The sequence below is a fragment of the Ambystoma mexicanum genome, chromosome 11, assembly GCF_040938575.1.
Source record: "Ambystoma mexicanum isolate Mex_15411 chromosome 11, UKY_AmexF1_1, whole genome shotgun sequence".
NCBI lineage: Eukaryota > Metazoa > Chordata > Amphibia > Caudata > Ambystomatidae > Ambystoma > Ambystoma mexicanum.
In genome coordinates this window covers 223,043,439-223,058,681 of record NC_090934.1, presented here as the reverse complement: position 1 = coordinate 223,058,681, position 15,243 = coordinate 223,043,439, and the positions used below count along the sequence as shown (strand labels likewise).

The following is a 15,243-nucleotide window of genomic DNA, read 5'->3' as shown; positions in this document are numbered from 1 at the left end:
AAGCTTAAGGGCCTGTGTCCCTAAAAAGCTACTCGTCCAGTGGCATTGTCCTTAGAGAATACAAGAATGTGTTTTAAGAAGTGCTTTGATAAGTGTTTTGACTGCTGTCTCGCTGTGTTCTGCTGCCCGGGACTATCCAGAACTGCATACTCTGCTGCTGAGCGAGAGACGAGGCGTTGCTGCTTCCGTGACGTTCTGGACAATTACAGCCAGCTGATTGGTCCGGTACGCGGCATTGAGACTGTTACTGGCTCATAAACTGTTACAGACTTCCGTTAGCCATTACGGAAGCTTCACATTTAGTAATTATATACTCTTTTTCTGTTTATATTGTAGCGTGATTCACGCCCCCTTTCCCGGAACTAAAGAATAGCACAGTGCTCGCACATTTGCGTGCGCGCATTTGAGAAATGCTTTGATAAGTGTTTTGACTGCTTTCTCGCTGTCTACCTGGCGAACGGGAGCCGGGAGTGACACGCGATATATCTAGTGTGTAGCAACTTTGAACACAAGACTTGGGTACATAATTACTGGCATAACCTTTTTTTTGTTTTTTGGGTTGACCAACTGTTACCAACTAGTGTAATTTATTTATATATTGTACCATCATGGCAGGGCAAGATTTACATTGGCAATAAGGACGGCATACCCGACTTCAGTCATTCTATTAATTACTTTTAATGGCAAATCAAAAGCACCATCTTCCAAACCCGCTAATAAAATCACGGCTTGCGATGACAAAACTCGAGGCATAAGGGCTTTACGTTCTTTGTCTCTTACTTGGGACATGCGTAGCTTTTGTTCCTATGATTCCAATGGCCTGAAAAAAGTTCCATCTGCGTTATGCAATGTTGCTACAACTGTTGCATCAATCCAACCAACAGCTGAAATCACAAATGATACTTCCCAAATTTCCACTGCGAATCTTGCTGAGGCCGTTGTAGAAGACACGGCTGCCATTATTCAAGACAGCGCCAAAGTAATTGCAGCGGGGGTCTAGTTTCGGCTTACTTAGCAGGCGAGTTGCAACTTGATAAAAAGGCCCCTGTTGAGACTCCTATATTAACAGATGAAGTCATGGCTCCAGTGCGTTGTTCAGTGGAGGCCCAGCAGAAATTGAGGAAGGCCTATGAACAGCTTTCCACGATAGGTGACGTTGACGAGGACGCACTGGATTTTATGAATTCATCAAACAAATCTATGTCTCATTCTCAAGAGATTTTGTACATCTGTTCCAATACTGGAGACCTCATTCAATTCCATGAAGATCTCTCACAAGCAAATATTTCCACATCTCAGGAACACGACACGTTAAACTCTGCCCAATGCGGAGATTCAAGTTTAGAAAAAACAATAACACCTGAATTACAAGGTAAAAATCGCATTCATTTTATAGACGAATCTCCGTCATTTATAGCGCCGACTCTGAGGTGCTCTAGATTTCAGGAGATAGCTCAAGATTCCGAATTTTTTATACATAAAAACCAATCAACACGTTTTTCCTTCCCTGAAGCTCCTGCACTTAACAACACCTTAAGTGCAATGAATATAGCGCTCTTAGCGGTAGCAAAACTTTATAAAATTTTAGAAGGCAAGATAAGTAATCAAACGATGCTACTGGAGCTCTTGATCAAAAGTGTAGATAACATCAAGTCATGGTGCATCACCAAAGGCACGCTTATTACATCTCCAACACAAGATTGATTAGATGAGCCTTGTTCTTTGCCTGTGCCAGTGACTATACCTCAAAATCATGTTTCAAATATATGTATTAATTCTCAACCATTAATCACTGAGCCCTCAGCTCATTGTTGCTGCCCACTGAGTGTCCTACTGTAGCCATGCAAGGCGTCCTGTCACTGTCTAGCGAGTGTTCTAATATAGCTGCACAGGACATTTCATTAGATTTGCATAGGCAGGATAATAATACACAAGATACCCGTAGAAATGATCCAGAGAAAACGGTGGAATCATTGGCAACATCAAAACTGAATACCTTTGACATGTTTGCACCAACTAAGAAATCTCAAGAACGAGATTTATAAACACGTGCTCTGGGATCCGTTCCTAAGCGGCTTCAGAGGGTGACACAAAGAGTTCAACATGTACAGCTTAAGAGGATGCCAAGACGAGTGATTAAAGCTTTAAATCGCCTGGCGCTCCTCCGAGCAATAGGGCCTTCTACACCATATGTTAACACCATATGACATACAAACCCTTAGATGATCTAGTGGCCTCATCTACTCTGGCTATACCTAGCAATAAAACATCTTTGCTCAACCAAATCTCCTCTAATACTAAGACTCCAAGAATGGAATTGTCCACAATTATTCATGTGGACACTCCATCGATTACAACCCCTATGATTTTTCCTTTTGGGGTGAGCACACACATCGACACACTTAGAGAAGAAATTCGAGCTTCTATAGAAGCATATATCTCACAAAAAACAGTAGAGATGGAGCTGGCTAAATTAGCCCAGAGTGGTGTTAATCACTCAGAAGCCATTACTGAATTATCGAAATCATGGCCAACTCTCCCCAAGGATTCTTCAGTGACTCCATCCAACCCGGCCTGGTGCCAGGATTTAGTGAATCCAACTAATCTTGTCTTACAGCCTTCCAATAACTCTGCCTGACTCATGTCAAACAATGTGTTTAAGCCTATTGCAGTCCAGTCGACTTTATACATTCCAGGCGAGGCTGAGATGTTGCAAAATCAGACCATGAGAGAATTTATAAAGGCCAGGATTGATTCGTATCTCACAGAAACACAGGGGCAAAGAAGAGATAATTGTGATTCTTCAGACACCCTTCCCAGACATAACAACTCTGCTCAAGGGCCCAATTTCAACGTTCATAAAGCCTAATCTGCCCCCTGTAATTTCCTCGAGGCTCCCAATGGGTGGGAATCAATTGGGCCCCCTGACCCAAGGCATAATAGACAAAAACTTAATGAGTGATGAGGCAAAAAAAGAGACCGCAAATTCATCATTGCCTCATGATAAGATGTCGAGACTTGCCAGATGCCCAGTATGTTCTCAATAGAGCAAGCATTTTGAACATTTGTGCAGAAATTCCCACATTGAAACACTTGGTAACTTCAGATCTAGATCTGGTAGAATTTACTAACACTCAGGATCTATCAGAGGCCAAGATATATATGCGTTCCGGATTAGTGGCTAACATTATGTGGGAAGCCAGGATGGCTCTATTTGATCTAGGATTTGTTTTATCTCAAGTTTCTAATAACTTAAATCAAGCAAGTCAGAAGCCAGTAATTAAGATCTTTAATCCTACTCGACGAACAACTATCGAACGAGCCTATCAGTGTCCAACAGGTCCTACAATATATCATCCATATGTTACGAGTCCATAATCCGAGTTGGATGCCACAATCCTGGAACACGAGAGGTCATTCACACTTTATTAATTCCTGGGAAAATAATTTGGGAACCTTTGACATCATAGCTCTCCAGGAAACTTGGCTCATAGAGGCCCCAATATGGGCCTCCCATAACATTGTCACGACTTTAGCAACCAAGAAATCAGTGGGGCATCCAATGGGAGGTCTACTGTTGCGGTCAAAAAGGCCGCCGGTTTAACTATCATCAGTTGCCCCTCCCCATGTTCTTGTTTCCAAATAGTGAAGATCACAAGAGGCACAGTAACTTTTGAAGTGGTGAATATTTACTGGAGCAAATTCACCTTATCTTCAATTTTATTTTTTGAATACTTGCGGATTATTTTAGATAATTTGTTGTTAGATCTTGCTTTGCTCCATACCTTCATCATGGGTGATCTGAACCTACATCTGTTGAGAAGTGATGGTGCCGAATTGGCTCATGATGAACAAATCTGGTCCACTATAATGAAGGAACGAGAATTTGTCATGTTAAATGGAACAATAATGGGTGATGTTCCATCGCAACCCACATGGCACAGAGGTTCCCAACAATCCATTTTGGACTATATATATGTGAATACCAGCTCTTTAAAAGATGTTTTCTCTATGAAAGTTGTATCTTCACCCCTAAGTGATCATAATATGATACATGTACATTGTAAGTTTCCAACTGCATCCAAGACGTGTATAACTAATTCCAATCTGGTTCATATTACTGTGAATAATGGTGGAACTCGCTTAAGTTAAGACAACTCCAAACTCAAATTGGTAATTCTTTTGCTACTTCATCGATAGATGGGACCGATTGTTATACACACCTTATACAACTATTTAGAGAAAGTGTTTTACCAGACACTGCTATGAAATTCACCCATCGACATGCATTTGATGTGGAAGTGCAACAGTGCAAATCTTTACTGAGGCAAAGCTGTCATGATCTCTGCTTCCAAAAGATCAGGACTTGCCCGACTCCCTTGGAAGCAGACCCATAACCCCGGTTCCGAGTGCCAGCCAGTCCCTATTGGGACCTTTTGGACCTTGTCCTGGCGCCAGTGGCACCAGGCTCATAAAGATGCCCAGTCCCAGCGCTGGAAGCGCCGGGCTCATAATGCTTGGGTGGACTTACCTGCAGCAGACCATGCTGCTTACTTACCTGCCAGTTGAACCCCTGATCCTCTTCTGTTTGGGACTACTTTTCCTGTTGGGTGGGGCAGGAGCCACTCCCTAAGTTCAGAACACTGGAACTCTTCTGGAAAGCAGGAACTCTTTTCTTACCTAGGTCGTGGCTGTGGAAGGAGACACCTAAGCACTACAGGAGGCTATTTAAACCACACCCGATGGATGAATCTTGCTTTGCGTTATTCTGCATTCTCTGCAGCAGAACGCTCATCGTGTCTTCTGCTCCTGGGCCTAAGGGAACAAAGGCTTACCATCCTGGAATCCAGTCTTCAGCAGCACCTGTAAAGACAAAGAAAGAACAGGTTAGCACTACAGTCTTCAGTGGCAGCGCATCTCTTACCTGGTCCATCGGCTGTCACCAACGCCTCGCGCTGCATTCCGGCATCTGAAAGACAAAGGCTTACCTACTCTTCGCATGCTCCGGAGGTCTTCGCACTGCATTCCGGCATCTGAAAGACAAAAGCTTACCAGCTCTTCGCACGCTCCGGAGGCCTTCGGCGCTGCATCCCGCATCTGAAAGACAAAAGAAGGTGCGTTTAAAGACATTGGGCAACTTTATTACTCACGTGTCATTACTCCTTCCCACGCCGAATCCAGTGGGTATTCCAGCACCCTTCAGCTTCTCTAAAGCTCCGAACTTGTACCTGCAAGATAAAAGGGACAGTTAGTGCGCATCGTGAAGCAGGCTACAAGCGCTTACTTCTTACGTGCTTCCAGGCGCTTCTATTCCTCACGCGGGTTCGATCCTCAACTCTCATCAGCCCGCCATCCGCCATCGCCGGAACCCTGCAAAACAAGAGAGATCATTACAAAAGACTTTTAAGACATTTGAAGTGCCCAGAACTTACCGTTCGTGCAGTTAACGACGGACAGCAGTCCTCTGAGGTCAAGAGGCCTGCACCCTTATCCAGTGAAGAAACTGGTTACGGCACCCTGCCCCGAGGCAGATGGAGAGCTCGGCGTTCACTTACCTAAGGTGAGGGCGTTAACCTTTGGGGTTCTACAGGAGAAGAGAAAGGGAAGAGAAGAGAGGCACCCAATAACCCCAGTTCATTAATCCCATATTTTCTATCTGCAGACATCTTACTCTTCGAGTCAGACATACAGTGCACAGAGGTCCAGCCCATAGAGCCAACCGTGTGTTACACATCACCTTTGAAGATACAGCATTCACCCAGTCAAGACCGGCGCCTCTGCGGGAATCAGGTGAGCGTTACAAAAACCTCCGTAAATTGAAAGACACACCAATCTCTTCTAGACACGCTAAAAAAAAATCAATCAAGTCGGCTCATAAAGCGTGGCTAAAAGAGCGAAAACATCTACAGCACCAACGAGATAATGAATATATGTTTACTCAAATTCTTAGTAAATCAACTTGCGGAATATGGTCATGTCTTAAGAATGCTACTGAAACTTGGTCAACTTATTTCCAGGTTGTTTATAATCCGCCATTTGGCAGTCCTGATTGGAAGAAGCTAGAACAAAATGCATCTCACAAATTTCCTTTAAAGAAAGCAGATATTTTACAATGTATTAAAAACTTAAGTAGATCTCGTGCTGCAGGGCCAGATGGTCTTCATAACTGTATGTTGAAAGATCACCCTTATGAATGGACAAACATACTTTATCAGATTTTTAACCATATCTTTACTCTGGGTCACATTCCCAAGATGTGGCGGCAATCTATAATTCTTCCTATTTTCAAAAAGGGCAACAGGGCTGATCCGAAGTCATTTCGTCCAATTGCCTCGTTAGATTACCCTGGAAATACCTTTGCCCGCCTGGTTCTCAATCAATTCAACATATGGTTAGATCAAAATAATGACCGGGACCCTTTCCAAACGGGATTTCTACCTGGAGCAGGCACAATGGTTAATATCATAAACTTGAGTAGCATTCTGTCACAAGCACAGCGAAGTCATCAAGTCCTTTATGTTGCTTTTGTAGACTTTCGTATGGCTTTTGATGCAGTCCCTCGTGAATTATTTTATAAAAATCTAATGGACAAAGGATGTCCTTGGTTTATTCTAAAATGGATAATTGCCCTTCATACTAATACAACCATTCAGGTCAAATTATCCACCGACGGACTGTTATCGGATCGCATACTTACTGAACGAGGACTCAAACAAGGATGTCTCTTAGCGTCCGCAATGTTTAATTTTTTCATTTCAGATGTTGGCTGTTGCTTTCAAGATATAATCTCCGATTCACCAAAGATTAACAGACTCCAAATTAAATATCTTCTATACGCAGATGACATGGTGTGATTTGCTAAGACTCCCAATGGTTTGAGAGCATTACTGGGAGCCTTGAGCGGATACACCCAGCGTAACTGCTGAAGACGAAAGTTATTCAATTTGGAAACTTAAAACAACGTTCCATGAACCATAGATGGCCACTCCAGCAAGTCTGTTTATCATCCATTTTTTCCTGTGTCTATCTGGGCACTCTAGTAACAAATCAACCCAGTCCAGCTTCACATGATATGTACATAAATCAGAAATTGTTGACAGCCATTTTGCAAACCTGGTTAATCAAAGATACATTTTGTAAATGTTCTACTATTCCAATCCTTACATATTACAAGCAAAAAGTGACTCCAATAGTATTATATGGGTCAGAAGCCTCAATTCATAAGCCATATAGTTATTGGTTAAGATTAGAAGGGAACTACTGGAAACATGCACTTACTCTACCATTCTCTGAATCAATGTGTTTGATAATACACGAGTTGTGTATATTATCTTTCTATGCGATCCACAAATGATATGATATGGCATTTGTAACGCCCCTATACACAAGTGTTTCAAGGCGCGACGAAGCAGGGAGGGGGGACAAAGGGAAGACCGACAACGATCTTACTAGGCCAGGTGTCATTCAGATCGCGCAAGTGCATGGGCAGAGGGGAAGGGAAAGTGCAAGGGGAAAGGGAGAGGGAAAATTGCAGTACAGGGGTGGTAGAATACAAGATACATAATAAGGGCCAGCTAGTGGCAAGTGCTGGGAAGGGGGGCTGTAGGGATACAGAGACAGTCCCGCAGTGCAGGGGTTGCCAGGGAGGCAGTGCAAGGGGGATGGTGGCTGGGCCAAGGACCAAGATCGGTGAGAGTGGACCAGTTACAGATTCAGTTCAGTTTCAGTCAGGAATTTAGCAGGGGAGAGGGGGAGAGAAAGCAGAAGCAAAGAGGAAGGTTTTGAGGTGCTTCCGGAACTGGAGATGGTTCTCCTCAAGTTTCAGGGAGGCAGGAAAGCTGTTCCAGAGGGAGGCCCGTGCCGCAGAGAGAGATCTACCCCCAACTCGTTGTTTGGAGAAGCGGCTGACCCTGAGGGAGTTGGAGGCGGATGAGCGAAGAGCTCGAGAAGGAAGATATTTAGGAAGAGAGAGTTGAAGGTATTTTGGCCCCAGGCCCCAGAAGGTCTTGTGGACAATGCAGAGGGTTTTGAACTTAATCCTCGCAGCCAGTGCAGAGATTTCAGTCCTGGAGAGAAACGGTCCCTGGGCTTGTGGCCAAGGACAAGTCTCGCAGTCCTGTTCTGGATGAGTTGCAGAGGGCAGAGAGTAGAGGCAGGCAGATTTAGATAGAGGCTGTTACAGTAGTTCAGCTTAGAGCGAACTAGGGCTCTGGAGACAGTGAGCATCTGGGGGAAGGAGAGAAAAGGAAGAATACCTCTGAGGAGGTGCAGCTGGTAGTGTGACTTCTTAGAGACATAAGATATGTGAGGAGAGAAGGAAGATACATGAGGAGAGTGTGGAGTCTAAGATGACCCTGAGGTTTTTTGCCTTGCAGGTAGGAGCAGGAAGAGGGCCAAGAGAGGCCAGACAGAGAGCTGCAGGGAAGGAGGGAGTGGGTGTGCCGATGAGTAGAATCTCAGTCTTACTGGCATTAAGGCAGAGGTCATTGACGGCACACCATTCCTGGATAGCAGACAGACAGTCAGAGATGAGGGAAGGAGAAGAGGAGGCCGAGGGTAGCCTGAAAATGAGATGGGTATCATCCGCATAGCACTGAAAGTTGGGGCAGAGAGTGGCGATGCGGTGGGCAAGGAGTGCCAGATATTGGTTGAACAGTCAGGGAGAGAGGTTAGATCCCTGGGGGACACCAAATGTAGAGAAAAAGATGTCGGAGAGGAAGGACCCCAGTTGGACCTGGGAGGGTCAATTGGGAAGGAAAGAGGTCAGCCACGCCAGAGCCTGACCAGTGATACCCAGGTTATCACGTAAACGGTTGAGCAGGATGGCATGGTTGGCAGTATCAAAGTCAGAAGAGAGATCAAGCAAGATGAGAACACAGAGTGTTAGAGTCAAGGTTGGAGAGCAGGTCTTCACGGATGTTCAGGAGAGCAGTTTCCGTGCTTCTGGCAGCTCTGAAGCCAGACTGATGGTCATGAAGACAACCAACAGATTCAGCATGGAGATGGCCTTTGTTTTTCCTTTGTACATATTGTTGAAAAGTCGAGATTTATCTTGTTAAAACAACTTATTAATAAAAAAAAGAATGTGTTAGTTATCTGAATTATTGAGTACATCAATCAGACAAAAGAAAAGTCTCTTGTAACATTTAACCTGGTTAAAGGCATGGAAACCTAGAGAGGAGGAAACGCAGATCAGCATGAACATTACCACTGAACAAGACTATGAGAATCTAGAGTACCCCCCAAAAAAGATTTACAGACTATTTTCAAGACTACCTATTCAAGCATAACTCGCGAGTCAGCATCTGTCATTTCATCAGAACACCTACATGGTAAATAACCTGCTAAATAACTTACCATCTACAAGAGGTCTGCTGGGCAGTTATCCAGGGAGAGTTGGAGAAGTTGTTGAAGGTGGGTTTCAGGGACATGTCATTTAATGAGCGAGAGTCTCCCATCACAGGGTTCGAAATTTAGGGGAGCTGGGAGCGGGACAGCAGGTGTGTACAGGGCTTTTAGCATAGTAGAGCCTGGTTAGCTTGATACCAACAGCTATCAGGAGCTACTTCTGTCTCCTAGGGCCAACTGTTGCCTTCCAAACATGTAAATGTGAAATTAACTTTGAGTATTTGAGAATGTTACTAAAGAAGAATTGGAACACATCTAATACACATTGAAACACCATGGTTCATACAAACTGGGCAAAAAAGTTAAAAGGGCATCTCTGGTAGCTCCTGGTCCCACTGTGATAGCTCCTGCCTCCTGGGTGACGCTCAACACCCAGGAGCTGGTTTTAGCTCCTGCTCATTGAATCCCATTTTCGAACCTTGCATCATCTAGTACCAAAACTACATGGAACATGGAGGTTCTGTATCGACTTTAGAAAAGTCAATCTAATCTGTGACTATCATGCCCGTGCCCAGCGCAGAATAACTCATCCTGGGCAGACCAAATTCTTCATCAGATTGGATGCTACTTGGTGATATTGTACTGTTAGGTTCTCTGTGTGTACTATAGAAATCACCCCACTTTCTCGCGTCTGTGTCCAAAAGATAAGAAAAAGTCTACATTTGCTACTTCCCATTTCAGTTGAGGTTCTATCGTTTAGACTTCATGGGGATCCAAAAGCAAATGGATTAACTGTTATATCACAGAGAATATTCGGGGACACAATTTAACGACCTGCTAATCCACAGCCCGACCTGCAAAGGACACCTGAGACTAGTGTGTTCCTACAACTTTTTTATTCAGCCTCCAACCGTGAGGATGGTGATTGTTTGGACAGAAACTCATTTTTAGATTTCTTTGGTGATGTTAGTAGGCCCCAAGTCTTTTTTATTGGCTGACAAAACTTTGACTTGTGAACTGTCAGGCTGAGATCCTGGTGTCTGCAGAAGCTGCTGAGCCCCCGACAATCCACCCAAAATGTGGCACTCTGAGCTGATACTATAAACTGCTCAGTTTACCTCACTTCCAGGGGAACGGGGGAAGGGACAAATTAACAAACACCAGGCTGGAAGCTAAGACTAGCTGGTTCTTCACCTGTGGTAAAACATAAACATATAATACACCTTGTTATTCATGAGGCACTATACTAACCTTAAGTATCCATATCCTTTACCCAATAAAGTAAAAACCATACCTGGAACTTCTCTACAAAATGCCCAGAGAAGTGATAAGCTGACTAGACTTCCTTACTAGTTGACTTGAATCTCAACGATCATTCAGCCTTCTTAGTAGGTCCATGAATGTGAAATTAACATTGCAGGTAATCTTCTTTAAACTCAAGAAACTTGAACCAAAGTCTTAAGTTCATTAAAAGTAAATGGAAGTTCTAGTGTTTCTGGAAAGTATTTATATTTCTTCTTATTAATTTCTTTTTAGAGTGTTTTTACTTAAATAAACAGTTCTTGAAACTTGCGTCAAAAATCTCACGTGGAAATCTCTTGAACTCGCATAGGGATCCAAACTGAGTGAAGATTGTTGAAGCGCTGTAGGTTAATCCGCAGGAAAAAACCACACGCGCTTATCCAAGGAGCGAGTAAACTCACACGTGCTGAAATCGAACCGCGAGAGAAAAAACCACACGCGCTTTGTCCAGAATGCGAAAACACTCACACGCGCTAAATCGAAACCGCGGGAAAAAATCCACACGCGATTAAACGCACACGCGCTGAAGTTCAACCGCGGGAAATATCCACACGCGCTTAGTCCAAGATGCGAGCACACGCACACGCGCTGACGACAAACCGCGGGTAAAAATCCACACGCGCTTAGTCCAAGATGCGAACACACGCACACGCGCTAAAGTCGGAACAGCGGGAAAAATCCACACGCGCTTAATACAAGATGCACACGCGCGGAAATCCAACCGCGGGTAGAAAAAACACACGCACAAGAGTATCACGCGACACCATAGAGCTCGCGCTAGATACTCAAGCGAAGACTCTCACGCGCAGGCTTTTGTTAACGGAAAAACCACGCGCTTGATAGAAAACGTAGCGTAGCAAAGCCAAACATGCGACAGCAATATAGTTCTTAGTAAATATTTTTCATATGAACTTGAAAATCAGATTAAATCTTCTACAATGACATTATAGAAAGAGTCTTGAGTTTTAAAAGGACTTATCTTGTGAAGAGTCTTTGAAACTTTTTTCTTTTTGGATAACTCGAAATCTTCTTACTCCTGTTCAGTGCCAAAACGAATCTCCGCAAGATTCCTGTTTGCTTTTCCAAATAAGCCGCTCGACCGCTTGAAACTTGAAACCCCTGAACAAGTTAAGCAGGAGCAGCTTAATACACGACCTCTCAGCTGGGCAAAGACGATGAAAGGCAGTTTAGAATGTTCACTGTCTTCCCTATAAACAATCACCAGCCAATCAGAACTTAGACCGAGGACCTCCATCTTGGCTTGGGGCATTCTCCATAGACTGCAATGAATGTTAAAGGCAAAATTGGCTGTTTTAAAATTAAACTCATAATAACTTCCAAAAACCTTTCTATACTAATTTTCCCCAGACCTAATGTCTCAGAATATGTCACTGTATCCTAACAGTACCTGACATGAACACATGGTGATTGAAGGGCTGTGGCTAACTCTGTGAGTTGTCACACACTGCAGGTTTCTGGGCCATTTCTAAACCAATCTAAGCTAGTTCAATTGATCAGTAGGCATTAAGAAAGGGGATTTATTGGCTGTTGATTTACTTATGAAGATAATCAGTTGTCGCTTTGCTAGCGAGCAACCTTGTGATGTTCAATCCTCTGTAGCTCTGCTTAGTAATGTAGGCCTACCATGTGTGTTTTCGCATGCACTCTTCTCTTGTTTCTCATACTTTATATTCTGGGTTATCTACCTATGCAGTTTGACTACGAGATCGCACAGAATGGGGACCGTGTGATTCTGGGAAAAGGAACCTATGGTGTCGTCTATGCCGGGCGTGATCTGAACAGCCAGGTGCGGATCGCTATCAAGGAAATTCCTGAGCGAGACAGCAGGTGTGTACAGGGAGTAGAGGATACACTGTGTTCAAAGAATACAGTAGGTGTATTTGGGATTGGTGCTGTCGGTGGGACTACATGTGTGTGGGGACGACATTGGATGTGTGTGAAAAGGCAATGTGTGTGATGTGTACTGCACGTGGCTTAGGAGAAGCATGCATGTTTTTGTTACTTTTTTTGCTGTGCTTTCTGTACAGTATTTTCCATGCTGAATTGCCTGCCCTGTATTGTTTTTTGCGTTGTTATGGCCAATATATCTCTAGTTCATGTTAAAATGTGTTATTTTTGTGTTATTGGATGGGTATGTGCTGTGGGGGCTTTCACATTGTTCTTTGATGGCTTTCTTCCATTCTATCCCTAAGAGGTCCTGCGATAGGTAACTAACAGTTTGTAAAAGCTGAGGCCAATGTGCACAACATGCATCCCTCCTTTTCCTGATCTCTTGCTGTCTGCTGTCTTGTTCTAGATTTCCTTGGACAGGTGACGACTGCAACGTGTACCGAATCGAAAGACTTTTAAAAAAATGTGTTTAGTTTGCTTACCCTCTGTCGCAAGACAACCTTTCAACTTAGTTGAGCAGCGGATTTTGGTAGCATATACTTTTCACTTTTTATTTATTTGTTTTATTTATATTGTTAAGCGCTGTTCCATTAAGGCCACATGAGTCAGCTTGTCCCAAAAGCCTGTTCTTGTTTTCTCTCTGCAGCTGATGTTTTCTGCGGCCGACGCTCAAGCTAAGGCTTTGGTGTTTGGACAGGTCTTGCCTGTTTATCTTTGATAAGTGTGTGTTACATTTTTTTGGCCATCATCAGACTGAAGAATCCATTTGGCACATGATACGATATGGCATTTGTAACGCACCTATACAAAAGTGTTTCAAGGCGCGACGAGGCAGGGAGGGGGGGGGACAAGGGGAGACAGACAACCATCCTACTAGGCCAGGTGTCATTCAGATTGCGCAAGTGCATGGGTAGAGGGGAAGGGAGAAGTGCAAGAGGGAAAGGGAGAGGGTAAGTGCAGTACATAGTTAGTAGAATACAAGATAAAATAATAAGAGCCAGCTGGTGGCAAGTGCAAGGTAAGTGCAGACAAGTGCTGGGAAGGGGGCTGTAGGGATACAGAGACAGTCACGCAGTGCAGGGCTTGCCAGGGAGGCAGTGCAGGGGAGAGTGGCTGGGCCAAGGACCAAGATCGGTGAGTGGTCCAGTTGCGGATTCAGTGCAGTTTCAGTAAATTTGCAGGGGAGAGGGGGGATAGAAAGCCGAAGCAAAGAGGAAGGTTTTGAGGTGCTTCCGGAACCGGAGATGGTTCTCCTCAAGTTTCAGGGAGGCAGGAAGGCTGTTCCAGAGGGAGGCCCCTGCTGCAGACAGAGATCTACCCCAAACTCGTTGCTTGGAGAAGCAGCTGACCCTGATGGAGTTGAAGGCGGATGCAACCAGAGTTTTTTGTAGAAGGCTTTTGACTCCTAAAGGTAATAGGCACTTGGCACTGCTTATATTTCAGGCCCTTTTGTGAAATGCTCTGTGGGTTTAAGCCAGCACATCACAAGGTTTCACTTCTGCCAGCCATTCAGGTAAATTCAGGCCCATCGAATTACTTACCTTTTTCACTCCAATCTCCCTTTGCAATTGCTCTGGTTCTAGGAAGATAAGATTCCAAGTATCTAATGTTTGACCAGGGTTCTGGAAGGTATTCCTCTCTCTAGATAGTTCCCCATGATAGTTTGATGGAGTTTATGCCAAATCGCTTAAGGGTTGTGGCCTCTTGGTGATAATAGCCCCAACGTGAAGGGAACTTAGTTGCAAGGGTATCCACACAGGTTTTATTGTCACCTCCTTAACCCTGGATAAAGATCCTGGCAATAACACAATGGTTTATGTAATAAGATCATTGAAAGGCCCACCCCGCATTGGACCCACCTACCTGTTCAGGGCCCATTTCAGGATCCTTTTGTCACCATGAGAACCTGGTCACATGATATAATGTTACCTTGGCATGTCAAAAGGAGTACTTCGAATGGATTGTGTCCTCCCACATATTCCTCATCTTAGATATATATTCGCCAGCTTGCCGCTTCTTTCGGAAATGTTTTCGCCAGAGGGCGCTGTGCTCGAGGCCGCATAGCTTGGTCCCTCGAAGGCCGCTGTCGAGCGCCGACGTCATCCGTCGTGTAAAGGGCTCGAGCCGCGCATGTTGGTTAAGTTCCGTTTTTCCTGAGCTTCTGCTTCGTATATCGAAACGGCGTGTCCGTTTTTCTCATCGAGAAATTACTTTTTCCTCAACCCCGACAACACCCAAGACGGGTTTTAAAAAGTGTCTCAAATGCGGAAGAAAGATGTCCATTACGGATCCTCACCGCAGCTATCTTTGGTGCCTTAGTCTTGATCACCGAGTTGACGAGTGCGGGTCATGTCAAGCAATGTCAAACAAGGCTCTTAAGGAACGCAAAGGTAAACTAGCGGTGGGGGAAGAGTCTTTCAAGTCTGCAAAAAGGCTAAAAGACTTGAGAGAATCGAAAACTAAATCTCGTCATAAGTCGAGGCGATCAAGGTCGAAAAGTCACTTGAGGAAGTCCTCTTCCTCATGACCGAAAAAAGCGACGCCATAGATCTTCGTCCTCTTCTTCCTCGCCCGACAGAAGGTTAATTTCTTGTCCTTCGAAACATGATTCCCCAAAGAAATGGGAGGCCTTTAGGGCTTCAGTGCTAAAAGTTTTTGAGAAGTCGGCCCGACCCCCTCAAA

At 44.3% G+C, this 15,243-nt stretch overlaps 1 protein-coding gene across 1 annotated transcript in view; it reads left to right on the top strand.

Moving 5' to 3' along the window:
• Window positions 1–15,243, top strand: part of MAP3K6 (mitogen-activated protein kinase kinase kinase 6) — a 1,613,301-nt gene that overhangs the window by 617,801 nt on the left and 980,257 nt on the right. Inside the window, exon 15 of the mRNA XM_069622894.1 lies at window positions 12,365–12,498. Coding sequence (XP_069478995.1) covers window positions 12,365–12,498 — 134 coding nt within the window. The remainder of the gene's footprint in view (window positions 1–12,364; window positions 12,499–15,243) is intronic.